This window comes from Ursus americanus, chromosome 21, assembly GCF_024610735.1.
Source record: "Ursus americanus isolate L20-20 chromosome 21, mUrsAme1.1.p, whole genome shotgun sequence".
Classification (NCBI taxonomy): Eukaryota; Metazoa; Chordata; class Mammalia; order Carnivora; family Ursidae; genus Ursus; species Ursus americanus.
In genome coordinates this window covers 55693059-55718452 of record NC_142147.1, presented here as the reverse complement: position 1 = coordinate 55718452, position 25394 = coordinate 55693059, and the positions used below count along the sequence as shown (strand labels likewise).

General features: G+C 52.6%; 1 protein-coding gene and 3 pseudogenes across 3 annotated transcripts; all 4 read right to left on the bottom strand.

Moving 5' to 3' along the window:
* Positions 1-209: 209 nt before the first annotated feature.
* On the bottom strand, positions 210-2867 carry LOC148108332 (killer cell immunoglobulin-like receptor 3DL3). Its single transcript, XM_087871032.1, has 4 exons — positions 2561-2867; positions 2330-2365; positions 1284-1568; positions 210-638 (listed from the first exon to the last, which is right to left on the bottom strand). The coding sequence occupies exons 1-4, from the start codon at positions 2673-2675 to the stop codon at positions 283-285; spliced, it is 792 nt and encodes a 263-aa protein (XP_087727158.1). The 5' UTR covers positions 2676-2867; the 3' UTR covers positions 210-282.
* A 1460-nt stretch (positions 2868-4327) lies between these two features.
* LOC123787023 (large ribosomal subunit protein uL6 pseudogene) lies at positions 4328-5436 on the bottom strand (annotated as a pseudogene).
* Positions 5437-8814: 3378 nt separating this feature from the next.
* On the bottom strand, positions 8815-14493 carry LOC123786969 (leukocyte immunoglobulin-like receptor subfamily A member 6; annotated as a pseudogene). The gene is made up of 6 exons (XR_015728146.1): positions 13761-14493; positions 13568-13603; positions 13073-13387; positions 12094-12918; positions 11578-11880; positions 8815-8873 (listed from the first exon to the last, which is right to left on the bottom strand). The product of XR_015728146.1 is annotated as a leukocyte immunoglobulin-like receptor subfamily A member 6 (transcript).
* A 2413-nt stretch (positions 14494-16906) lies between these two features.
* LOC123786957 (leukocyte immunoglobulin-like receptor subfamily B member 3) lies at positions 16907-24713 on the bottom strand (annotated as a pseudogene). The gene is made up of 12 exons (XR_015728145.1): positions 24080-24713; positions 23887-23922; positions 23418-23705; positions 22974-23276; positions 22452-22748; positions 21964-22266; positions 21607-21657; positions 20739-20855; positions 20379-20421; positions 20262-20299; positions 19997-20049; positions 16907-19240 (listed from the first exon to the last, which is right to left on the bottom strand). The product of XR_015728145.1 is annotated as a leukocyte immunoglobulin-like receptor subfamily B member 3 (transcript).
* Positions 24714-25394: the final 681 nt, after the last annotated feature.

Genomic DNA, 25394 nt, shown 5'->3' with positions numbered 1-25394 from the left:
GTGGCGCAGTCGTTAAGCGTCTGCCTTCGGCTCAGGGCGTGATCCCAGTGTTCTGGGATCGAGCCCCGCATCAGGCTCCTCTGCTGGGAGCCTGCTTCTTCCTCTCCCACTCCCCCTGCTTGTATTCCCTCTCTCGCTGGCTGTCTCTCTCTCTAATAAATAAATAAAATCTTAAAAAAAAAACCCATTATAACATGGTCTCTCTTGGTGTAGCTTTTGCCAAGGCTGTCTCTCTTCATAAAGCCCATGTTTGTCTCCTTCACTACCTGGGGCTTCCAGGTCTTAGAACACCCTGTCTGCATCCCAAAGAGGATGGGGGCAGGTCTGGACAGTCTCACCTGTGATCATGATGTCCAGGGGGTCACTGGGGGCAGACCACTCATGGAAGGAGCGATTGAGAGAACCGAAGTACCTGTAGGTCCCCCCATGGGCAGCTGTCACAGGACCCATGGAGAAGTTAGCATGGGACCCCCCATGATGGCGCTGCCCAGCAAGGTACCAGAGGTCCTTGGATACCCCCTCTCTGTGAAAAATGAAGCTTTCAAACACAATCTCTGAGCAACAATGCAAGGTCACGTTCCCTCCTGATTTCACCAGGGGACCTGGCTGGGCTAACAGGGAAGGTTTTCTGTAGATTCCTAAGAACATGGATGTTGTAAATTTAGAAGGAGCCAACTTGCCTCACCCTATTCCCCGGGATCTTAAAAGAGTGAGGGTGCCCCTGTGTCTGTCTGTCTTCTTCTTCTTCTCTGTGTCCTTTACTGTCTGAATATCCCCGTCTGTCCCTGCCCCTCCTTTGCTGTGTGTCTCTGTGTCTAGCAACAGCGCCAGACCCCATTCCCACTGCGCTTATCCTCGGCACTGTCCATGGTGCACCTGCTTCCCACAGATTCCTTTTCTGTTTTCTCTGGGTGGGGGGACAGGATCACTGCCTGCCACATGACCCTGAAGCTCATTCTCCTGCTTCCTTCTACCCTTGTAATTACAGGAAGCCCACCTGGATAATCCAGGATAATCTCCCCATCTCAGGGTCACCTGCTTAATAACCTGAATTCCATATTAAACCTTAATTGCCCTTGGACTATTCATAGACTTGGAGTATTATGATTCAGACATCATTGGGGGCCGTTATTCTGCCCACCTGCATGAAATGCCCTTTTATCTAAAATACTTGGAGCAGCTCCTATTGTTCTAATCGGACCAGCCTGACACTCCCGCCAGGAAACTCTGCCATTCGGAAGATTGGGACAGTGAATAGCCCCTCTAGACAAGTGTTCTCTGACCTGTGACCACAATCACCAGGGGGTCACTGGGTGCTGACCACACAGAGGAGGAGCCAGGGTAGGATCCACAACACCTGTAAGTCCCCGCATGTGTTGGGGTTACAGGGCCAACGAGGAAGCCCTTCTGGGATATTGCGCCGTGGAGCTTGGAGATGAGGATGCCATTGTCCTTGTACAGTCTGAATGTGTCAAACTTGTGATGGGAGCGACAAGGAAGAGTCACATGCTGTCCTTGAGGAACCACGGGGCTTGGCCAGGCAGATAGGGAGGGCTTGTCCTGACCACCTGGGGGGGGGAGGCACGGCATTGGTCTCCCTTCCCTTGGCTCAGAGGCTCCCCTTCTTTCTGAGTCTCTAAGGCTCCTTTGCAAACCAGGGGTGGCCACACCACACAGACATGGGCATCTCCTACAACAAACATGTCGGCTGAGAGTTCTGAGTGAGTACCGAACACTGAACTCTTTCTAGCTGTCGATAGTGTGAGTTAGTTATGTAAAAGCAGACAGAGTAGGCACTGACCAGAAGAGTACTGACCTATGTGTATGCCATAATACCAGCAAACACAGGAGGCACGTGACATGACAGAGCCGCGTCAGAATGTGCTGGATTTCCAGGGGTCCTGGCATGCGGATCTCCCACCTCTGCTGCAGAACATCAGTGGCGGCGGCAGCAGCCTGGGGCTCCCACCCTCATGGGTGTGCTGGGGACCTTGACCACAGTCAGTCTGTTGTGCCTGGCACGGCTTGCATCCCCTGCTCTACTGACGATGCCAGTTCATCCCAGACACGCCAGCTCTGAGCAGCAGTGTCCTCCAGATGGTTTTAGAGCCTGGCTCAGCCAAGGGGAAGAGGGTTCTAGGGAGGGTCTCTGGACCAGAATTGAGACTAGGGTTTCCCTGGGCCCTCACTTTCTAGTTCACAAGAGATTCACCCACAAGCCCTACCACAGCCAACCCATCACCCAACCTCCTGTGCCATCTGCCTTCTTGTTATAGGAATTCTCTTATTCTGAGTGGATGGCAGCCCAAGGTTTGGGGAAAGGACTCACCCATTTGTGCCCAGATCTTCCGGATGAAGAAGAACCCTGGAAAGAAAGACTCATGATGAATGGTCCATCTCCATAGAAGACCTGGCCTACCACTCCTTCCCCCACCTGGCCTGAGCTTCTCCATCAAGGTCTGCTTTGCCCCATGGGAATGTTCTGATGTGGGGAGACCCAGCCTTCCAGGCCAATATTTCCACCATGTATTCCCTCCCTTCATCCCCTTCTGGGACTCACCAAGACATGTGAGGCTGATGACCACAGGTGACATGTGCTGCTTCTGCTGAATGGTGACCGAGCAGAGTTGACAAGTACACAGGATGTCTTGAAATGGAGCCCAGCTCACATTCATAAGCTGACCGCAATAAGAAAAGGTGACACATAGAGGCTCTTTTTACTGTACGTGTAGGTGAGTGTGGGGGCTCAGGCGAGGGTAAAAGCAGGCTTCCTGGAAATTGTGTAGACCGGACCCGTCGTGTCACATCATTTACTGTGGTCAGACTTGAAACACATCTCAGACACAGTCTCTCGTACTCAGAATGATGAAATGATAGTAGTTTTTTTGAAAATCTAAGTTTCAAAATCTTCATCTGTAATATGCAACATACCTAGTAGATACTATTATAAAAAGAATTATAATGTAAAATCAAAATGATTTTCTAAGCAGATATTTCTAGTATTGAGCAAATACTTGCTAAAAATTATTTAATTTCCCTGTAGAAGGATTATGCAATTATTTAGAAACATAGACTTTCACTTTATTGGCAAAGAACAATGCTTGTAAATTCTAGATCTTATGGTTTTACCTGAAATTGATCTTATGACACAGAAATCCAAACTCAGAGATTCATCTGTCTATCTATGTGTGTGTGTATATTGTATATATTATAAATATATAAATTTTATATAAATATAAATATCCATTAATATAATGCTAGAGGAAATTCACTTTCTAACAGCCAATTAAAAGTGTCAAAAAACTCACCCCATGGGGCGCCTGGGTGGCTCAGTCATTAAGCATCTGCCTTCGGCTCAGGGCGTGATCCCGGCGTTATGGGATCGAGCCCCACATCAGGCTCCTCCGCTAGGAGCCTGCTTCTTCCTCTCCCACTCCCCCTGCTTGTGTTCCCTCTCTCGCTGGCTGTCTCTCGCTCTGTCAAATAAATAAAGCTGGTTTAAAAAAAAAAAAAACTCACCCCAAAACATTTTATGAAGAAAAACCCAAAACAGGAACACCCTCCAAATTAAAACATGTAGATTGCTATGACCATATAACATAATCCACCTACGTATTTTGTCCTTATCCCACCTCCTTCTTTAACCCCATGTCTTGAAATTTGTAGGAAATTTTCCACTATGCATTGAAGGCACTTACCTCTCCTTGTAAAATATGTAATTGTAATAAATGTAAAATATATGTTTGTACCCACACACGTATGTACCCACAGACACCGTTGTTTCAAAAATTTATAATTATTAGCTTTTGCATCTTTTTAAAGTTATGTTAAGTGAGCCAACATATAGTACGTCATTAGTTTTTGGTGTAGTGTTCGACGATTCATTAGCTGCGTATAACACCCTGTGCTCATCGTAACACCTGCCCTCTTTTTCGTACTTCAGTTTATATTGCTATGATGCATACATATCAATTTTTAAAGCTCCATTTCATTGTTTCGGACTGCAATATAATATTTCTTGTGTGAATATATCAACTTGTATTTATCCATTCTCATTATCATAGATATCTGGCTCACGTGCATATCTGAATAATATGGGTAGTATATATATTTTAACAACAGTATTCTTACAACCCATAAACATGGGAATCTTTCCATTTGTTTGTGTCTTCTTCATTATCTTTCATCAAAGTCTTATATTTTCAGAGTATAGCTTTCACCTCTTTGGTTAAATTTATTCCCAAATATTTATTATTTTGACGTTATTGTAAATGAAATTGTTTTCTTCCCCCTTCCACATTAATACAGCTTTTATTGTATCAAAATATCACAAATAAGTCTGAAAAATCATCTGGAATCTTGCTGTTTCTGTAGTTGGACAACTTAGATCTTGTTCATCAATCTGCTGAACTGTTCCTTTTTCAGAAACATAGATCCCCTCTAGTTCCATCCACGTTGGTGCAAATGTTGGGTATTCATTCTTTCTGATGGCTGAGTAATATTCCATGGTATATATGGACCACATCTTCTTTATCCATTCATCTCTGTTGAAGGGCATCTCAGCTCCTTCCACAGTTTGGCTATTGTGGACATGGCTGCCATGAACATTGGGGTGCATGTGTCCCTTCTTTTCACTACATGTGTATCCTTGGGGTAAATACCCAGTAGTGCAATTGCTGGGTCATAGGGTAGCTCCATTTTTAACTTTTTGAGGGACCTCCACACTGTTTCCCAAGTGGCTGTACCAGCTTGCGTTCCCACCAACAGTGTAAGAGGGTTCCCCTTTCTCCACATCCTCTCACTACATCAAAAACTAATGAAGTGCTTAAAAAAAAAAAACTAATGAAGTGCTGTATGGTGACTAACATAACATAAAAAGAAAAAAGAAAGAAACATAAATATCATCCAAAAATTTTTTGGTAATCCTTATTTTTAACTCTTGTGGCTTGCTGAATCAAAGCAGCTGAATTTGATACAAGTTCAATGTCATGTCCTTCAAGAAGTAACTCATCTTTCTGGGCTTGAGATACTAAACAAGCAACATCTGGCCTCACCCAAACCCTGTGGATGTATTTTTCACCCAAGAAATTTTGGATTCTGATAGGAAAATCGTTCTCCTGAAATAACATTGATGGGAGAAGGGGAGAAGTGAGCGTACACAGACCTCATCTTGATACAAGTGCCTTTAATGCCCTTGATCATGTGCTGTCTGTGACTACAGATAGTGTGAACAGTAGCCAGTTCTTTTCTATTTCCCCACCATTTGTCAACTGAGCCTCTTCCTTTTCTTTCCCAGGAGACTGAGTTGTACATTGATGTGATTGAGTCCTTCCGCAGGGTTCTTCTGGGGCCCTTCACAATAACAATGTGTCCCTCCAGAATGATGTCAACATTTTCTGGAATGTCAACAGTCTGATTGCTGAGAATGGTCTTCATTCTCACAGTAGATGCAGCCAAAATTGTTTTCTTTATTTCTTCTTCAGATATGGGGTCATTGGTGTATAGAAATGGACCTGTTTTCTGTATGTTGATTTTTTATCCTGCAACTTTGCTGAGTTTGTAGGTTAGTTCTAAAGGTGGTTGCTGGAGTCTTTAAGATTTTCTCTGTGTAACATCATATAATCTGCAAACCAAGACCATTTTACTTCTTTCTTTCTGATCTGGATGTCTTTTATTTCTTTTTCTTGTCTGATTGCTGTGGCCAGGACTTCCGGTACTGTGTTGAATAGGAGCGGTGACAGTAGTCATCCTTGTCTTGTTCCTGATCTTAGAGGAAAAGCTTCCAGGTATTTGCCATTGAGTATGATGCTAGCTGTGGGCTTGTCATATATGGCCTTGATCGTGTTGAGGTATATTCCTTCTATACCCAATTTGTTGAGAGTTTTTATCATGAAAGATGCTGTGTTTTTTCAAATGCATTTTTCTGCATCTATTGAGATGATTATGTGATTTGTATCATTCATTCTATTAATATGATGCTTCACATTTATTGACTGTGTATGTCGAACCATCCTTGTGTCCCATGGGTAAATCCCACTTGATCACGGTGCATGATCCTTTTGATGTGTCATTGAACTTGGCTGGCTAATATTTTGTTCAGAATTTTTGCACCTATATCCATCAGGGATAGTGGGCTGTGATTCTATTTTCTTGTAATGTCCTTATCTGGCTTTGATATCAGGGTAGTGCTCATCTCATAAAATTAGCTTGGAAGTTCCTTCCTTTTCAGTTATTTGGAAGAGTTGGAGAAGAACAGCATTAATTTTTCTTTAAAAAAAATTTTTTTTATTATTATGTTATGTTAGTCACCATACAGTACATCCTTAGTTTTTGATGCAGTGTTCCATGATTCATTGTTTTCGTATAACACACAGTGCTCCATGCGATACGTGCCCTCCTTAATACCCATTAATTTTTCTTTAAATGTCTGGTAGAATTCTCTGGGGAAACCATCTTGCCCTGGTCTTTGGGACAGGTGTGTAGGGAGGTTTATGGCATTGCCTGGGGCCTGCTGTCTTGTTCTGGGATCTCGTAGAGCCTGGTTGTCCCGGAGCTCAGAGCATCCCTCTTCCTGCAGGTGTAGACAGTCATATTCTCATTGCCATAGAAATGGACCAGCATATCAGGGACCCTGGAGCAGGGAGAGCCCTGGAGGGAAAGGGGGTCTTTCTTTAAGGGCCCCACTTTTTTCTTGCTCCAGAAGTCAGGTCCATAAGGGAAGGAGCTATTGGCTGTACAATTATTCCGGGGCCTGTCATTGAAGATTCTCCTGTGTTGGAAACTCTCTGCCCCCCAAACATCATTTCCACTTTTCAGTACATCACTAAGGTCGAGGGGTTCTGGGTCTGTTCTCAAGGTCAAGCCTCCAGTAAGTTTCCATCTGGGAATGGAGTGGAGAGCACCCTGACCCTGGGGGCCGGCGCCCCTGCACATGGCTGTCTTCCCTGAAATCACAGAGACGGGGATGGGACCGACCAGGAGTGAGCTGGAAGTGAGGGTCCTGCCAGCTGCTCAGGACGACGCTCTGCTAGGACGGAGGGGGAGTCAGTGAGGAGGAACGGACAGACTCTTGGAGACAGACCTCTGCATAGCTCAGCCATCTGTACTGTTTACCACCATAACGGATTGTGGGAAGTTTTCCTCCCATTATTTATGGGGTTGAAGTTAGTCCCGCTTTAAAAATGCCCCATCTCTTCTCGCACCTTATGTATGTGATGGGATGATCCCACCTGCGGGCTTTCTGACGTTCGCTTTCATACACGTGCTGTGGGGTTTGAAGTCAGTCTGTCCGCTGCTGGTAGTTTTAGTGTGTGATTTTTCAGCCTTAAAATACCCCGTTCCATGTTTGCCACAAATACTGATTCAGTGTGAAATTGAATTCTATGGTCCGTGTCTACACGGAGAGAACCCTGTGTCTATATTCTCCTGCAGCTGTCACCGTGCACATGCACACGGTATCCTCGAGGGTGTGGACTTACCGGCCAGACCCGTGTCCCTTCTCTCACCAGGTGGTTCGGATCTACTCCCCGGATTGTTGGCAGCAATTACACTCAGACCAGAAACGAGCTGGGATTCTAAGTGCACAGAATTTTCTCCAACGATGCCTTTTGCCCTTGTGTTCTCTTGTCTCTCCTGTGGATGCAGTGGGATTTGGGCGTCATGATTTCCCTGAAACTGTGGCATTACACTGAGGTGGAAAATACCAGGACGTTTAAACTAGAATGAGCCACACGTGCCCGTCGGGGTCAGCGTGAGGTGAGCCCGCAGCTCGGTCACACTCACGTGTGAAAGACGCTGTATCCATGACTCCCACCTGGGCACACGGAGCGTTCACACGGGTCCCTGACGTTGGCCATGATGGGGGTGTTTACACCAAACAAATGGGCAAATGCCACAAATCACAGCTTTAAAAAAAAAAAAAACATGTATTACTTGGAGCCCGTGTAGCAGCTCATCACCACTTCAGACACCCCTGAGCTCACTCCAACTGGTGGTATTTCTGGAAAACTCTACCAGGTGTCATCGCACGAGCAGAGAAGCGCTCTGTGAGCGCAGAGAGAGTTTAGGGAAAGGTTTTGGATTCATCTGTTTCACAACGGACCTGATTTTCACCCATTTATTTACTTGTGAAAACAGATTCTGTGTTTTGGGCTGAAAGGCTGGAGGTCAGTAGGGCACATCAAGGAAGGAAGGAATGGAAAGTAAAGGAAAATATATCCCACGAAAGTCCCTGTTGCTGTAGGAAGGTAGGAACCCAACCCTGCTGGGTGGGACGAACCCTCAAGTCACAGGGACGAGGAAAGACGGGGGTCAGTCAGGGATATCCAACAATGGCGGGAGGGAAAGCATCATAGCTCACGGGGGGACGAGTCCCGAGCAGGGAGAAGCCCAGACATATCCTGGCACCTGTTTCCCCCTCGGTGTTCTCGGCAGACAGATCAGCTAGCATGAGCCGCAGGCGTTCTTCCAGATCCCCCTGGGCACATGAGATCCATGTCCAGAGCTCTGCCACAGGGAACGGCGGGTTCACTCCCCCTTGGGTTTAGCTACTGGCTGCCTCTGGGGTCCTTGTCTGGCTGTGCCGAGCCTCCAGTAGCAGAATCCCGAGGACCACCAGGATGAAGGCAGCCACGCCCATGCGGATGACATTCTCCACCGTGTAATCTCTGGGATCAGAGGCTGAGAAGGGGGACAGAGGGGTTGCAGAGGTCAGTGTGGACCCAAATCAGCCCGGATCCTGGGTGTCCACCCAGAGCACCGCCTCCCCCTGTCAGGACAGCCCCTCCACGCCAGCCCCATCTCTGAGACTTTCTCCTACTTACCACTGCCGGGGGCTGACTTGTTTTGGGGTGGGCTCACGGTGTCAGCTGTTCCTGCGGGGAAAATGGAAGCAAAGGTGAGGAGCTGGAGACCCCCGTCCAGCCTGTCTTCTGCTCCGTGTTCTAGATCCCTTGACCCGTCACTATGTAGTTTTCGTAGAGTTCCTGAACTAGCCCTTCTCTGCGCTACAGGGATCTCCTCGGCTCTCCTCACTGGATTCCTCCAGCCGCCTGTTTTCCTTGATTTCAGACTTTGCTACCCGGTCACACTGGATAGATTCTGGCTGTGCCCCAGGAGGTCAGGGTGGCAGAGAAAAATGGCCTCCCGACACAGACATCATCATGTCCTCGTATGTTCTCTGTTCCGTCTGGGACACGAGACCCAACGTGCTCATGTCCCTGCAGATCAGAATTCCCAACTGTTCCGTAGCTCAGGACCCAGCAGCATCCGTGGACGAGGGGCTGGTGTCAGGGTCTGCTGATTGTCAGAGCTCAGAGTGGCCAACGTCTGGGGCAGGTCCCCTTCGCTCCGTGTCAGCCAGCTCCCTTCCTTCCGGGTCTGCATTCTCATCAGGACCTAGAATATTTATCCTTGGATATGTTCATTAATCATTCTTCATTTAATTACAAATACCTACAGTGATAGATGATGATAGATCGATAACCACACATCTGCATACTAACATGTATGTCCCAAAGGTGATGTTCAGTCACTGGGTCCTATGAACACTGTTAGTCCTTGCTTGCTGTGTGGACCTAGGCGGGAAGACCAGTTACAGACACGTGAAAATTACGGGAGGAAGATTACGGGCATGAGGACGAATGGCTGTAGACAGACTCATAGGGTATATGTATGGACATATATAGCCATGTTTATTTCTATAATTGCCAATATCATGTAAATACGTACATATAGAATCAGGTGTATATGTGGGGATATCTACATCTTACTGTCTAGAGAGAGAGAGAGGCAGAGAGAGGCGCGGTCTGTCTGTTCCTCACAGGAGTGCAGTCGAGTCTGTGGCGTGTGGGGCAGGCTGGGGGCAGGAGGGTCTGGACTCAGGCTTAAGGGAACTGGAGGCAGGTCAGGAGGGGGAGTCTCCATCATCATCTCACTGTTTGGGACAAACCCTAGAAATCTGGTGAGGTTTCAAGTAAGGATAATTAATCGTTTTATTTGCACTAAAAAGACAGCCACTGTCCCCACTATATCACAGCCAGACCTGAGGAAGTCCATACGTGCGGATTTCAAACCCCCAGGACCAGTGAAAGTCAGTGGGACTCTAATATGGGGTGAGCATGCGAACTAGGACGTCACGGACGCTGCTTCCCTAGTTTTCATATGAAAAGCAGGAGTGAAATAAAAGAAAAAAGGAAGAACAAAATATGGACCAGTCCTCATTATAAAGACTCATACAAACAGTCTAAGTAATATTAGCTTCTACAATGTAGAAAATGCCAGTGCACAGTGAACATTATGCAGTTGGGTGAACCCCCAAATGTGTGAAACCAGGGAGCCTTTGTAGAGAACCTCATGCGGTTAAAAATCAAAGAGAAAAGTTAGTTGTTCAGAAGATGTACATCTTTCAGGAAAAGATCACGCTTCCAATAAAACCGTAATGAAGCAGGAAAATGGCCTGAAATGCGTAGGTCAACAGCGCATTCGATATAAAAAGTGGTTTTCATGAGCTTGCTTTAAAATGAAGTTTGGGTGTAAATCAAGCTGTTGCCCTGACGTGAGGCCTCAGGACATCCTCCTCCGTCCTTCGGAGTGAGAATCGCCGCTGTGCATGGAGCCCCGAGAAGGGAGATTTCCGTGTGTCCAGGCGACGGTGACGTGCGCAGCGCGGAGCCCAGCGGAAAGGGAGAGCGCGGCGGGTCCCAGCCCGTGAGCGCCCCCAGCCGGCGCTGCCTTAGGCGCCTCAACCAGCGTTCAGACTGACGGAGCCGCGGTAAGGCCGCTGAGCGGTTGTTAAAACAGGCTGCGAACTGACGCCACTTGTACGAATAAAGTTCAAGGGCCTTGAAGGTCGTGTGAGCGATGAATCCCTGCACTTTACGCGGCACGTACGTAACTAAACGAGACGCGTTGAGAATATGCTGAGATGCGACAGCGGCCAAGGCTGTTCCCCACCAGGCAGGTGAGCATCTCATCTAAGCGACGCCCCCGGGGAGAGGACCTGCTTCTGAGTGTGGCATCCCTGTCGCCTGCGGGCCCTTCCCAGCCTGGCTGCAGGGGCTGCTCTCGAAGGCCTGAGAAGCAGGCACAGGGACCCTGTACAAGCGTTGGCCGCCAGCTGCTCGGACCCGCGGTGCGGCATCCCCGGGACTCCCGCGAGCTGGGCTGGGCCTCGCTGGTCTCAGGTGGGCACCGAGGGCCGTGGAGGCCCCCCGGGGAGCACAGGGGGTGGCGGAGCAGTGCCCACAGGTGGGAGGCTTCTCTCCAGGACAATGTCCCGTGGGGCCGACACCCCAGATCAGACTGTGATACGGAGGTGGCAGGAGGTGAGTGGGAGGCCTCTGTCTGCTCACCATCGTCCTCTTCCACCCACCCCTCTTGCAGCCCCTACCCCTTCCCTCCACTGAGACTGCAGGACGGGGACCCCGGGGGAGACTGTGGATCCTTCCAACCTCTCCTGGGCTGGATCCTCCTCCTTGGAGCCCCCGTGACCCCCCATTTATTACTGTGTCTGGCTTTCCCGAGACATGCGTCCAGAGCTGGCAGAGCCCTGAAAGGTCAGGGTCAGGGGCCTCTCACCTGAGACCCGCAGCTCCAGGGGGTCACTGGGCTGTGACAGCAGGTGGGGGGAGGTGCTGGAGGAGCCATAGCACCTGTAGGTCCCCCTGTGGGCTGAGGTCACAGGATGCATGGAGAACTTAGCCTGGTGCTGCCCAGCTCGGGCCTTCGATCTAAGACGCAGGGGCGGACCAGCTGCCCCCTCCTTGGACAGAAGGAAGGTGTCCACAGCACTCCGTGACTGACACCGCAGGGTCACATTCTCTCCTGAGGTCACCATGGGTCCCGGCTGCACGGAGAGGGAGGGTGTGTAGGGGAGCTGTCCTAGAGAGAGGAAGGGCGGGTGAGGGGCTGTGCGGCCCTTGTTCTGAACTGAGTCTGTCTGTCCTCAGAGTCTGTCCCCTTCCCCATCCCCTGTCTCTCTCTGTCTCCTCCCTCCCTGGGACCCAACACCCCTGGTCCCACCACCACCACCTGGGCCTCCCCTGGCAGGACCTGTGCAGGGTCCGGGACCCTGGCTGACCCATGGGCCCTCACCTGCGACCAGGATGTCCAGGGGGTTACTGGGGGCCGACCACTCGGACGAGAGGCTGTGTCCACCAGAGCATGTGTACCGGCCCCCGAGGGAGGGTCTCACAGGACCCAGGGCGAAGTCTGCCCCAGAGAGCCCAGCCTGGGGCTGCCGGCCAAGGAGCCAGAGAGGGTCACGCGCCCCCTCCTTGGACAGAGCGAATCTGTCGTAGCGGACATCAGAGCGACACTGGAGGGTCAGGCTCTGTCCAGAGGTCACGACAGGGCCCTGCAGGGTCAGGAGGGAGGGCTTCCCCGACATACCTGGGAGAAGACCAGCCGTGGATCTCAGGGGCTGATTCTCCCCAAACCTCCGTTGTACTCTCCTGACCCCCAGGTCTCACTGTCCCTCACCCTCTGTGTCTCTGACCTGTGAGCCCCGTGGTCCCCTCACCCCACCCTCTCATCTGGGGCTCCCCTGGGAGCAGAGCCCCTGTAACCTGTCTGGTGCCTCAAAACACGGATGGGGCAACAGTCAGACTCCCTCACCTGAGACCAGCAGCTCCAGGGGGTCACTGGGGTAGGACCACACCTGGGGGGCATTGTTGTAATAACCGTGGCATCTGAACGTCCACCTGCGGCTAGGGGTCACAGGGCCCACAGGGAACAGAGCCTGGAACTGCCCACTGGGGGCTCGCTGGGAGTCCAGGGTCGAGGAGGGCTGGCGTTCTCCTTCCTTCATCAGGACAAACCTGTCGAATCCTAACCGTGAGGCACACTGGAGGGTCACGTTCCCTCCTGAGGCCACGACAGGGCTGGGCAGGGCTGAGAGCTGGGGTTTGCCATGTGATCCTAGGAGAGGAGGAGGGGGCGGTGTTAAATGGGGCTCAGATCCCCCCACATGATCCCCAGGGCTCGGCTGTGAGAGGGAGACACCCTGACAGCAGACCCCCTTCCTGAGGACAGAGCCTGGGGCCTGGGGCGTGGACTCTGAGTGGGCTCGCACCTGTCACCACCAGCTCCAGGGGGTCACTGAGCTCTGACCAGCCAGTGGGACTGAGATAGCGACAGTGATATCGTCCTGCAGAACGGTCTGTCATGTATGTGGTGGAGAGGTTGGCCTTATCCCCGGGCTCCAGTGGCTTCTGTGCGACCCAGGTCCATAAGCCTCCCTGTGTGACCCAGGTCCATAAGTTTCCCTCATTTTTAAGCAGGCGGTACTCCCGGGCCTCCAGGCTCCCCTGACACCAGATGGTCACAGATGTCCACCAGGGGATCACAGAGCTTGGTTCAGCCCAGATGGTGGGTTTGGGGAGGGTTCCTGGAAGGAAACAGAGGCTGGGTCACAAGACCTTCCCCACCCCCAGGTCCCAGTTCTGCCCAAACCCCCAGACGTCCCCCCTCTGTCAGCCCAGAAGTGCTGATCTCCGTCCCCCACTGCCTGGTGGGTGGCCCCTGCCCCCGTGAGGAGGTGGGACTGGGACCCTGGGGACAGACTCACCTGCGTGCACTCGGGTCCTGGGGCCCACACTCAGCCCTGGAAGAGAGTCCCCGTGAGAGCTGTTCCTGGAATCCTGAGCAGAACCCCTCTTTCCCATGAGCCTCTTGACCCTGGGGCCTCTGACAGACCAGGGCCTGGCTGTGGGGCGAGTCCCTCCCAGACTAGGGTGTCCCCTCCCCTCCTCAGATCTCACCGAGACAGAGCAGGGCCGTGAGGGTGGGGGTCATGGCGTCTCCTCTCTCTGGCTCTAGCAGCGCAGACGCAGGGACCTCGGTGCCCACAGGACAGACAGACACACAGGGTGTGACCAAACGGAGGCTGGTCCTCCCTGTATGGGTTGTCACGTCAGCTGCCTCACAGGAAGGGGAACAGCCCATCCCCAAGGACCTAGCCTGGCTCTGGTGTCCATGACGCTGCAGCAAGTGGACCCCGAGGCTTCCTGAGATGCCCCGTCCAGGGGAGGAGACCAGGGTATGTCCTTCCCTCCTGGAGCCTCCCCCATGGGGTCTCCTGCATCCTCAGCACATTCCTGGGGTCTTCACCATGGACAGGGTGCCCGGACCCCGGAAGTGCTGCAGGGGATGTGGGTTCCTGCTGTGCTGGGAGCTCATGTGAGCACAGACACACGTGTGACGTCTCTGTAGAACGCAGGGGGAAGTCACAGTGGCAATGAGCCCAGAGGAGAAATACAGGCAAATAGGGAAGGAAGCACAGCCCCTCTCCTGGTCCCGGAGCGTGGGCTTTCTTTCTTTCTTTTTTTTTTTTTTTAAGATTTTATTTATTTATTTGACAGACAGCCAGTGAGAGAGGGAACACAGCAGGGGGAGTGTGAGAGGAAGAAGCAGGCTCCTAGCGGAGGAGCCTGATGTGGGGCTCGATCCTGGAACGCCGGGATCACGCCCTGAGCCGAAGGCAGACGCTTAACGACTGCGCCACCCAGGCGCCCCATGGGCTTTCTTTCTATCACAGCCTCCATGAAGCTTTCTATCACTTCTCTATTTTCCTATGACACCGTCCACACCCCATTCATAAGAATACGCCTGTGCAAGTCCCTCCTGGCTCCTTGATGACCCTTGTTCCTGGGACAGAGCTGTGCTCCCCACACTGGGGTCCTGCCTACAAGCTGTAGCAACAATACATGGGTGAGGCTCTGACTGGGGACAAAGCTGATTCTCATGCCAATACTACTCCAGCGTCCACTGCCCGGGTGACCTTGACCAGAGTGACCTGGTCTGTGGCATGATGCCCTGAACCGCACTCTCAGAGTGGATGTGGGGTCAGCGGGATCTGGACCATGGGTGGGATCAATCTTGTCAGTTTCCTGACCTGATTAATTGCGGTGTGGGTGAGACACCAGAGGCCCATGTGTCAGACCCCACAGTGAGGGTGGACCAGTGATGCACGTCCTTGAGAGACCCCATGTGCTCTTCACACTGAGAAATGCTGTTTGTAATGTTTCTGAAATTATTGACAACAGCCTATTTCAGGAAAGAGAAACAGAAATTTCTGGAATTGAGAGGGAGCACAACAGAAACAGAGGCCAAAGCTGAGTGACCTCCAGTGCCTGGGGTCAAGTTGGGGGGCGTCAAATTTGATTTCTGCCTCTGTGTGACCAGGAGAGGAGGCCAGGTCTTCACAGGCAGGAAGGGCATCCAGTTTCTGGGTGACTGTGGAAGCAGAGTGACCCCTCCACCATGTGCGGGGTGGGCACTGGCATGTCTCTCCCTCTGACGCAGCCCAGAGGTCAGCACTGAGCCACGTCCCCTCTGTGTGTGTGTGGAATGGTTCTGTCTAGTGGAGCCCCCACGGGCATCTGTCCGTGAGTGAGTGTGCGGCTCCCACGGGAGCCATCCCTGCTGGACACATCCCTGCCCAGGTGAGGCTGAGTTGGGAGAGTGGACGCCAGGGGTCAGTGGGGCTACGACCATCCACCCCTCTCAGTCCTGAGCTTCAGGACGGCCCTGGGAGCAACTGTGTCTGGAACTCAGGTGTGTGGGAGGCGAGTGTCCAACAGGAATGGCCATCAGAGAGTGACCCCAATGCGATAAGGAGTGCAATGGAAGACTGTGTGCAGAGCCGTCAATCATAGCCCAGGTCGTGGGGAAACAGGAATACGGGAGACTCATTTTACTGGTAGCATGTGAAATCTTAAAAAAGTGAACGTTGAATTCTTGAAGCAATAACAGAAGTTATATTATGGAAGAAGATAGAAACTGGAAAAGAATTAGTCAAATACTCTGGAGGTAAAAATAAATAAATAAAAACTTATATAACAGTACTTATATAGATAGCACTGTATGTTCGCTGACAAACATAATAAGAACATAAAAATAAATAAATAAATAGAAACCTGATATAACAGAATGCCACGACTCGTTCCAACCATGAGAAAATGCAGCTGAAGAGCAGAACATGAAATCCAGATCCCACCTTACGCCAGTTAGAATGGCAAAAATGGACAAGGCAGCAAACAACAATTGTTGGAGAGGATGTGGAGAAAGGGGATCCCTCCTACATTGTTGGTGGGAATGCAAGTTGGTACAGCCACTCTGGAAAACAGTGTGGAGGTCCCTTAAAAAGTTAAAAATGGAGCTACCCTATGATCCAGCCATTGCACTACTGGGTATTTACCCCAAAGATACAGATGTAGTGAAGAGAAGGGCCATATGCACCCCAATGTTCATAGCAGCATTGTCCACAATAGCTAAATCGTGGAAGGAGCCGAGATGCCCTTCAACAGATGACTGGATTAAGAAGCTGTGGTCCATATATACAATGGAATATTCCTCAGCCATCAGAAAGAACGATTACCCAACATTTGCAGCAACACGGACGGCACTGGAGGAGATAATGCTAAGCGAAATAAGTCAAGCAGAGAAAGACAGTTATCTTATGGTTTCAGTCATTTATGGAACATAAGGAATAGCAGGGAGATCGGTAGGAGAAGGAAGGGAAGAATGAAGGGGGGGTAATCAGAAGGGGGAATGAACCATGAGAGACTATGGACTCTGGGAAACAAACTGAGGGCTTCGGAGGGGAGGGGGTGGGGGAATGGGATAGACTGGTGATGGATAGTAAGGAGGGCACGTATTGCATGGTGCTCTGGGTGTTATACGCAACTAATGAATCATTGAACTTTACATCAAAAACTAAGGATATACTGTATGGTCACTAACATAGCATAATAAAATAAAAAAAAAATACCACCACCACCACCAACAACAAAAAAAACCCACCCAGAAACATACTTGGATCATCCCTACCACAGAGAGAAGGAGTTCAAGTTCTCACCTTTAAAGATGATGTCCAGGTGCTGATTGATAACCAGGCCTTCACAAATTGTAGGAAACACCTTTTTATTTCTGATGAGTTTTTGTTTTCATTACGAATTGTTGGTGTGTTTTATCAAAAGCTTTGTCTGCATCTGTTGAAATTATTTATTTTTAAATTATTAATTAAAGTGTAGTTGACATATTAGTCCAACATAATGAGTCAACATGTGTATACATCATGCAATGCTCACTATAAGATGTGCAGTTACCATGTGTCACACAAAACATTATTACAACGCTACCGATTATATTCCCTAAGCTGTATGTACATCCCCTGGCTCATTTAATATGTAACTGGAAGTTTGTACATATTAATCCCCTTCCCCTCTTTCACCCGACTCCCCATCCCCCTGCCCTCTGGTTTGTGAGATGGTCGTTTTTTACTTATACTCTTAATGTATTGGATTATATTGATCGAGTTTTAAATTTTTAAGCTACTCTGTCTTCCCCACCCCTACCTCCCGGGTGCTCATGATGTAGTGTCCTTTTTATACATTGCTGACTCTTATTTGTGAACGTTTTGTTTAGAGATTTACATCTAAGTTTATGTGAGAGAACTTTGTGCGCCTCTTCCATTCTGTAATTTCCTTGCCTAGTTTTGGTGTCAATTTCTTCTTGGCCCGATACAATATTGCTTCTTTTTTTTATTCTCAGGGAGGGTTTGTATAACTTTGTGGTGTGTCTATGCATGTGTGTGTGTGTGTGTGAGTGTATGCGTGTGTGTGAGTGTGCACGTGTGTATGTATGCATTGTATCCACGTGGGCGTAAGAGTATGTGTGTTTCCTAAGTGCAAAGCTTTGGAGGAAATTGCCAATGAAGCCTCAACAGACACATTCGTGTGTTACAGAATTATCCCCATGCCATCAGCTCACACTTCCATCCCATAACATCGTTGCCTTTCTTATATGTGTCGAGAACATTGAGGTGTACGCTCTTTGCGACATTCGAGAATATGCTACGGTGTTATGAGCTGTGGTCACCATGCTGTACATCAGATCCTCCGAACTTGAGGTCTTATAACCGCATAGACGTTGTTATCTGTAACCATAATCTTGACCAGCACTTCCCCATTTCCACCCCTCAGCCCTGGCAGCCACCGCTCTGCGCCCCATTTCCCTCAGGTTCCACATACTCCGGTTGGGGGGTGGTTTGGTCACAGTCGAGGCATTGAATGGATGCATGAGGTGATACCTATTTTCTCCTTCTCCATCATTGTAGTAGCTTCCATTTTGAGGATTTTATCCAGTTCGTCTACATTGTCTCATATATCAGCATAAAATAGTTCATAATGTTCTGTTATCAATTTAAAGTGTGTAGGGTGCGATGCCATTCAAATGGGGATGTGTGCCTCTCTCTCTCTCTCTCTCTCTCTCTCTCTCTTATTCTTGGCTGTTGTGGCTAGGATTTACAAATGTGACCCTTGTGTACAAAAATGAACATTTTTAGCTTTATTGATTTTCTCTATTTTTTATGTGTCCTCGTTGCTAGCTAGTTGTGTCCTTACTATTTTCGCCCTTCTACCTTTATTTGAAATAAGTTGCTCTTCTTTTTCTACGTTCTTGATATAATAGGTACGTCACTAATTTTTGAAGGCTTTTTCTGTTCTAATATATTAGTTCTTGGTTCTTCATTTTCCCATTTCATAGGTTTGACGTGTAACATTTCCATTGTCCTTCAGTGTAAACATTCTCTCATTTCCATTTTGGTTTTCTCATTTCATTCATGGATTGTTGAGTAGTCCGTTCCTTTGATTCCCATGGTGTAGGGATATTACTCTCTTCGACGGAAGAATCTGGCGACTCCCAGAGGGTCCCGGGGGCTCCTACTGGTCCGCGTGAGGAGTCCAGGCTGGCTGGGGTCATTAGGTGGCACACGCTGTGGGCAGCTCCTGTGCCCTCCAGGGTCCCTGCGGTCCCCCTCCCTGGAGTGCGGGGTCTGCGTCCTTCCTGGGCTAGTGGATGGCCAGAGCAGCATACACGCTGGGCTCTGCTGGGGGCTCTCCTGATTGGGAGGGAGGGGATGCACTTGTCTCCCGTCCGAGGGTCAAGCGGTTCAGCTGGGCGTAGGTCACATCCTCTGGGACGTCAGATGCAGCAGCCTGTTGTGGGGAGAGTGACAGGGGAGGTACGTGGTTGGGTGGGGGGAGACTGGGCACTCAGAGAAGAAGGGACCCACCTGACAGTCCGTCTGCCCGTCTTCCTCTGCCTGTCTGTCCCTTGAGTCCAGCAATCCCCCCGACATGGGGGAAGGAGAAGTGGCCAGGCCCCGTCTGAGTGTTGATCTTGAGTGGCTCACCTGGGCGTACGTCCCTCCCTGAGGGTCGTCATCCTGTGTGTTCTGCTGCGGACAGACAGTGCGGGGAGGTTTGTCTCCTTGATGCCACTCCACCGCCTCAGACAATTTTCCACACTATTGCTGGAGTGATGCTTTCAAACTTTCAGGCAGATTAGGTCACTTTCCTGGTGGGCTTTCCAGGGGCTGCCTGGGCCTTGGGGCGTGTGATGCTTTCTACGGCTCTGACTCTACTCCTGACACTGTTTCTTGCTCATTTGGCTCCAGCCACATGGCCCATGTTCCTGATAAAGCATGTTGCTGCCTCAGGACCTTTGCACTTGCTACCCCCTTCTCTTGGTTTATTTTCCTTGGCCACACTTTGCCCTCGAGGACGCTGCCCACTTCCTTGCCTACTGTCCATCACCCACAAGGTGAGCTCATGGAGGGCGGGTCAGATTTGCTCACTGCTGTGCCTGCAGCACTGGGGGGGGGGGCGTGGTAAATGTGGGCTCCCTGTGCCCATTTGCTGGGTGAATGAATGAAGGGGGCCTAGAGACCTGTGGGGGATTCATTTCTTCATGCACCGTCTTGAGACCTGGGCATGTACCCCAACAACCAGAAGTCAGACAGTGGATGGGGAGCCAGGCGAGGGGAGCACAGACGAGGCCCCACGAGGTCACAGCAGGATGAGCCAGGGCACCCAGGGAGGGAGAGGGCCTCTGTGGGACCCTGCTGAGACGGGGTGGTGTAAGGACAGAGAGGCCACTGGATTAGTTTGGCACCATGGGGGCCCTGGGGTCTGCACGAGAGCGGGGGTCTCACCTGATGCTCCAGCTGCACCCCCTCTTCAGGCTGTGTGTCTCCCACGGCAGCATCTGCGGGGGCAGAACGGGGGTACCTCTTGGCAAGGTCCCCTGAGCTCTCCTCTCAGGGCTGCAGACCCCGCCCCGCTCCCAGACGGGGCCACTGTGATCCAGGGGGCTCAGCAGTGGGGTGAGGTGCCGAGGTCGTGCATGTGGGAATTCGGTCCTCACCCACTACCCCAGACCCTCCCAGCCCACCCCCAGGGCGGCCCCCTTCCTCTCACAGAGGCTCTCCTCCTGGGCGGCAGCAGCCGGGCTGGATCTGGGGAGGAGACGGGGTGTTAGGGGAGCATCGAGGGGGCGGGTGGGTGGGAGTCTGGGGGTGTGTGGGCGGGAGTTACCTGTCCTGCTGGCCTCTGTCCTTGGCCTCCGGGTCTGCAGCCCCTGCAGGGCATTGGGAATCAGCCTCCCTCTGGGCCGGGAGGTTACGACCCCCCCATGTGATGCCAGGGAAGGAGCCCTTCACACATACTGTGTTTCTCCATCTCCCGACATTGAAAAGCGGGAAACAAAATCAAGGGGCACATGCGTCCCACCTGGGTGTTTTCTTTCTAGACTCTGACTGAGATTCTGCAAGTGTCTTTCTACACCAGCCTTTCCCACCTCCCTGGTTTCCCTCTGGCTGCTGCCCTGAGCCCACCCTCGGTCGGCCCACGGGGCAGCCTCTACCCCCAGGGCCCGTCACCCCCTTCCCTTCTCACCCCGCATCCTGCCTTTGCCCCGACGCCGGTGTCGGACCAGGAGGAGGACCAGGAGGACGAGCAGCAGGACGAAGGCCACCGCGGCCCCGATGAGGACGTACAGGTACCAGTGGGGACCTTGGGCACGAGCCACACCAGGACTGAGCCAGCGATGCCATTTCACTGAGCACCTGCTGTGTGCATTCACCTCTGACCCTGCCAACAGCCCTGCAGCAGGGGATCGCCGCCCTTCCCGCCCACTGCACAGACAGGAAACTGAGGCGCAGAGAGGTCATTCACGTGTCCCAGGTCGCCCAGCATGGAGGCAGCAGGGCTGGGGCTGGAACCAGGGCTGTGGGTTCCCTGTGCTCTCCTCATGCTGTCCTCTGTGTGGACACCAGGTCGGGGCTCTGGGCTCCTCATCTGGGGGCAGGGCCTGTCCCAGCATCTTCTGGAGCTGAGGGTCATTCCGGATTCCCTTTCAACCTGAACACCCCTAGCCATTGTGCTCCTCCCCTCCCCCTACAATGTCACCATCAGTGCTACAGAGGGACAGTACCCCCCATAGCTCATGACGTGGGGACTTCCCCCTGAGCCTCCTCTCCCAGGATCAGAGCCACGGTCAGAACTGAGGGGAAATCTATTCTAGGCCACGACTCTCTCCTTTACACTTGGGGAAACTGAGGCCCACACAGAGGAGGAGCAGGCCCTGCCACGCTCCTCACTGCACCTGGCTGCTCCTCCCCGACCTGGGCGCCCGCCCTCTCCCTCTGCCATGAGCACCCCAGCCCTCCTCCACCAGCCTCAGAGCCCCTGGAGTCCCATCGTTCCCCTGGCATCTCTGAGACACTGGGAGAAAAGCCCCCGGACAGCGGCCCCTGTGACTCACCAGCTGTGGAGCCTGGCCCTGTGGGTGGGGGGCCGGGGTCTCTAGAGGAATCTGGGGAAAAGACAGGAGTGGCGGTGGGGCTGGAGCTCCCCTGAGAGACCCTGTCTGTGCTCACACTCTTCTCCCTCATGTATCCCCAAGGTCCTCCTCCTCCAACTGGAGAATTCTGATGATGGGGGCGAAGGACAGGGCAGGGGTGAGAGGGCCCCATTTCCCTTCTGCACTGAGAGGGATGGACCCCTCTGGTGACCCTCCCTCGGAGCCCCCTCACTCCCATCTCAGGCCAGAGCCCTCCTGGGCACAGGGCCCTGAAGATAATGTTGGGACACAGAGGGGACAGGGTCAGGGGCCACTCACCTGAGACCCGCAGCTCCAGGGGGTCACTGGGCTGTGACAGCAGGTAGGGGGAGGTGCTGGAGGAGCCATAGCACCTGTAGGTCCCCCTGTGGGCTGAGGTCACAGGATGCACGGAGAACTCAGCCTGGTGCTGCCCGGTTTGGGACTTCGATCTAAGATGCAGGGGGGGACCGGCTGCCCCCTCTTTGGACAGATGGAAGGTGTCCACATGGCTCAGTGACTGACACCGCAGGGTCACATTCTCTCCTGAGGTCACCGTGGGTCCCGGCTGCACGGAGAGGGAGGGTGTGTAGGGGAGCTGTCCTAGAGAGAGGAAGGGCGGGTGAGGGGCTGTGCGGCCCTTGTTCTGAACTGAGTCTGTCTGTCCTAGAGTCTCTCCCTTCCCCATCCCCTGTCTCTCTCTGTCTCCTCCCTCCCTGGGACCCAACACCCCTGGTCCCACCACCACCACCTGGGCCTCCCCTGGCTGAATCGTGGGCCCTCCTCACCTGCGACCAGGATGTCCAGGGGGTCACTGGGGGCCGACCACTCGGACGAGAGGCTGTGTCCACCATAGCATGTGTACCGGCCCCCGAGGGAGGGTCTCACAGGACCCAGGGCGAAGTCTGCCCCAGAGAGCCCAGCCTGGGGCTGCCGGCCAAGGAGCTGGAGAAGGTCACGTGCCCCGTCCTTGGACAGAGCGAATCTGTCGTAGCCGACATCAGAGCGACACTGGAGGGTCAGGCTCTGTCCAGAGGTCACAACAGGGCCCTCCTGGGTCAGGAGGGAGGGCTTCCCCGACACACCTGGGAGAAGACCAGCCATGGATCTCAGGGGCTGATTCTTCTCAAACCTCCCTTCTCCCATCCTGACCCCCAGGTCTCACTGTCCCTCACCCTCTGTGTCTCTGACCTGTGAGCCCCGTGGTCCCCTCACCCCACCCTCTCATCTGGGGCTCCCCTGGAAGCAGAGCCCCCGTAACCTGTCTGGTGCCTCAAAACACAGATGGGGCAACAGTCAGACTCCCTCACCTGAGACCAGCAGCTCCAGGGGGCCACTGGGGTAGGACCACATGTGGGGGCTGCGGCTGTAATAACCGTAGCATCTGAACGTCCCCCTGGGGCTGGGAGTCACGGGGCCCACAGGGAACAGAGCCTGGAACTGCCCACTGGGGGCTCGCTGGGAGTCCAGGGTCGAGGAGGGCTGGCGTTCTCCTTCCTTCATCAGGACAAACCTGTCGAATCCTAACCATGAGGCACACTGGAGGGTCACGTTCCCTCCTGAGGTCACAACAGGGCTGGGCAGGGCTGAGAGGCTGGGTTTCCCATGGAATCCTAGGAGAGAGGAAGGGGGCGGTATTAAATGGGGCTCAGATCCCCCCACATGATCCCCAGGGCTCGGCTGTGAGAAGGAGACACCCTGAGAGCAGACCCTGAGGACAGAGCCTGGGGCGTGGACCCTGAGTGGGCTCGTACCTGTCACCACCAGCTCCAGGGGGTCACTGAGCTCTGACCAGCCAGTGGGACTGAGATAGCGACAGTGATATCGTCCTGCAGAATCGTCTGTCATGTATGTGGTGGAGAAGTCAGCCTTGTCCCCGGGCTCCAGTGGCTTCCGTGTGACCCAGGTCCATAAGTCTCCCTCATTTTTAAGCAGGCGGTACTCCCGGGCTTCCAGGCTCCCCTGACACCAGATGGTCACAGGGGTCCCCCAGGGGATCGCAGAGCTTGGCTCAGCCCTGATGGTGGGTTTGGGGAGGGTCCCTGGAAGGAAACAGAGGCTGGGTCACAAGACTGTCCCCACCCCCTGGTCCCAGCTCAGCCCAAACCCCCAGACGTCCCCCCTCTGTCAGCCCAGAAGTGCTGATCTCTGTCCCCCACTGCCTGGTGGGTGACCCCTGCCCCCGTGAGGAGGTGGGACTGGGACCCCTGGGGACAGACTCACCTGCGTGCACTCGGGTCCTGGGGCCCACACTCAGCCCTGGAAGAGAGTCCCTGTGAGAGCTTTGCCCCGAATCCTGAGCAGAACCCCTCTTCCCCATGAGCCTCTTGACCCTGGGGCCTCTGACAGACCAGGGCCTGGCTGTGTGGCGAGTCCCTCCCAGACTAGGGTGTCCCCTCCCCTCCTCAGATCTCACCGAGACATAGCAGGGCCGCGAGGGTGGGGGTCATGCTGTCTCCTCTCTCTGGCCCTGGCTGTGCAGATGGAGGGACCTCGATTCCGGCCCAACAGACAGATACACAGGGTGTGGGCACTCGGATGCCAGCCCTCCCCATCACGGGGTTGTCACGTCAGCTGCCCCACAGGAAGGGGAACAGCCTGGCTGTCATTTCCCCAGGGCTGAGGCTGGGGCAGGCAGTGGACTTGCAGATGTTTCTGGCCACATAGGAGGCTTCACCTGACGCATATGCTGTTGTCTTCCTGGCCTCATCCCAGCCTTGTGCCCTTCGACAGGTATTTATTGAATGTTTGCATTTCGTCTGGCCCAGAAATACATCAGTGGAGTAGACTGATTCCAAGCAGTTTGCGGAGCTCAGATTAACCAGACAAAACTGAAAGAAAAAGAAACACATTTTAAAATCGTGTGACTAGTGTATTATTTTCCTGTGGCGTTGGTGGCATAAGCAATCACTACAAGCTAGTGGGTTACAGCAGCAAAGATTTATTATCTTATCGTTCTGGAGGACAGAATTCCAACTTGGACACCCTTGAGTTAACATCGAGGTGTCCTGGGGCTGTGCTCCTTCTAGAGGCCCGGGGGGGCGAATCCATTCCCTGGCCTTTCCCAGCGGCCAGCCCTGCCCATACGCCTTGCCCCCTCCTTCCATCTCCAGAGCCAGCTTCCAGCCCTCCAGCTGCCTGGAGCCTCTCCTTCTTTGCCTCTGACCCCCCAGCCCCCTCCTTCACTCGTAAGGACCCGTGTGATGACTCATGGCCAAGCATTCTGTCTCCACTAGAGCCCAGGAGCAACCCAGAGCTGCTGCAGGAAAGGCCGGTAGTTCTCTGCAGGACGGGCGGAGTGTGGCTTCGAAGTCTTGAATATCTGTTTTGTACTTCATCTGTATAGTTCCCTGCTGGAGGGGTCGACCTCATCGCCACAGAAGCTCCGAACGCCATTGCATCTTACAACTCGGGCTTCCTGCAGCCTGGGCGCGTTGCAAGTGCTTCTCTTTTTCCGGACTCGACCCCAAAGCACCAGCCTCTTGAGACACTCTAAGTGCGCGGGCGGAGCATGCCCGGGAGCTGAATGTCTGTGGGCTCCGCATTCCCAAGGTGGCCCCCTAGGGATCAAGCTACTGTCTCCTTTGTAGGAGGGCTGGATGGAGCGATGAGTCGTCACCTTGGGTGGGTTATCTCAACGCCTCAGGCAGCTGCGCTCCTAGAAATTTCCCCAAGGCAGGAAGAACCTGAAATCTGGGGAGATTTATTTCTCACCCTCCTAAAAGTACCTA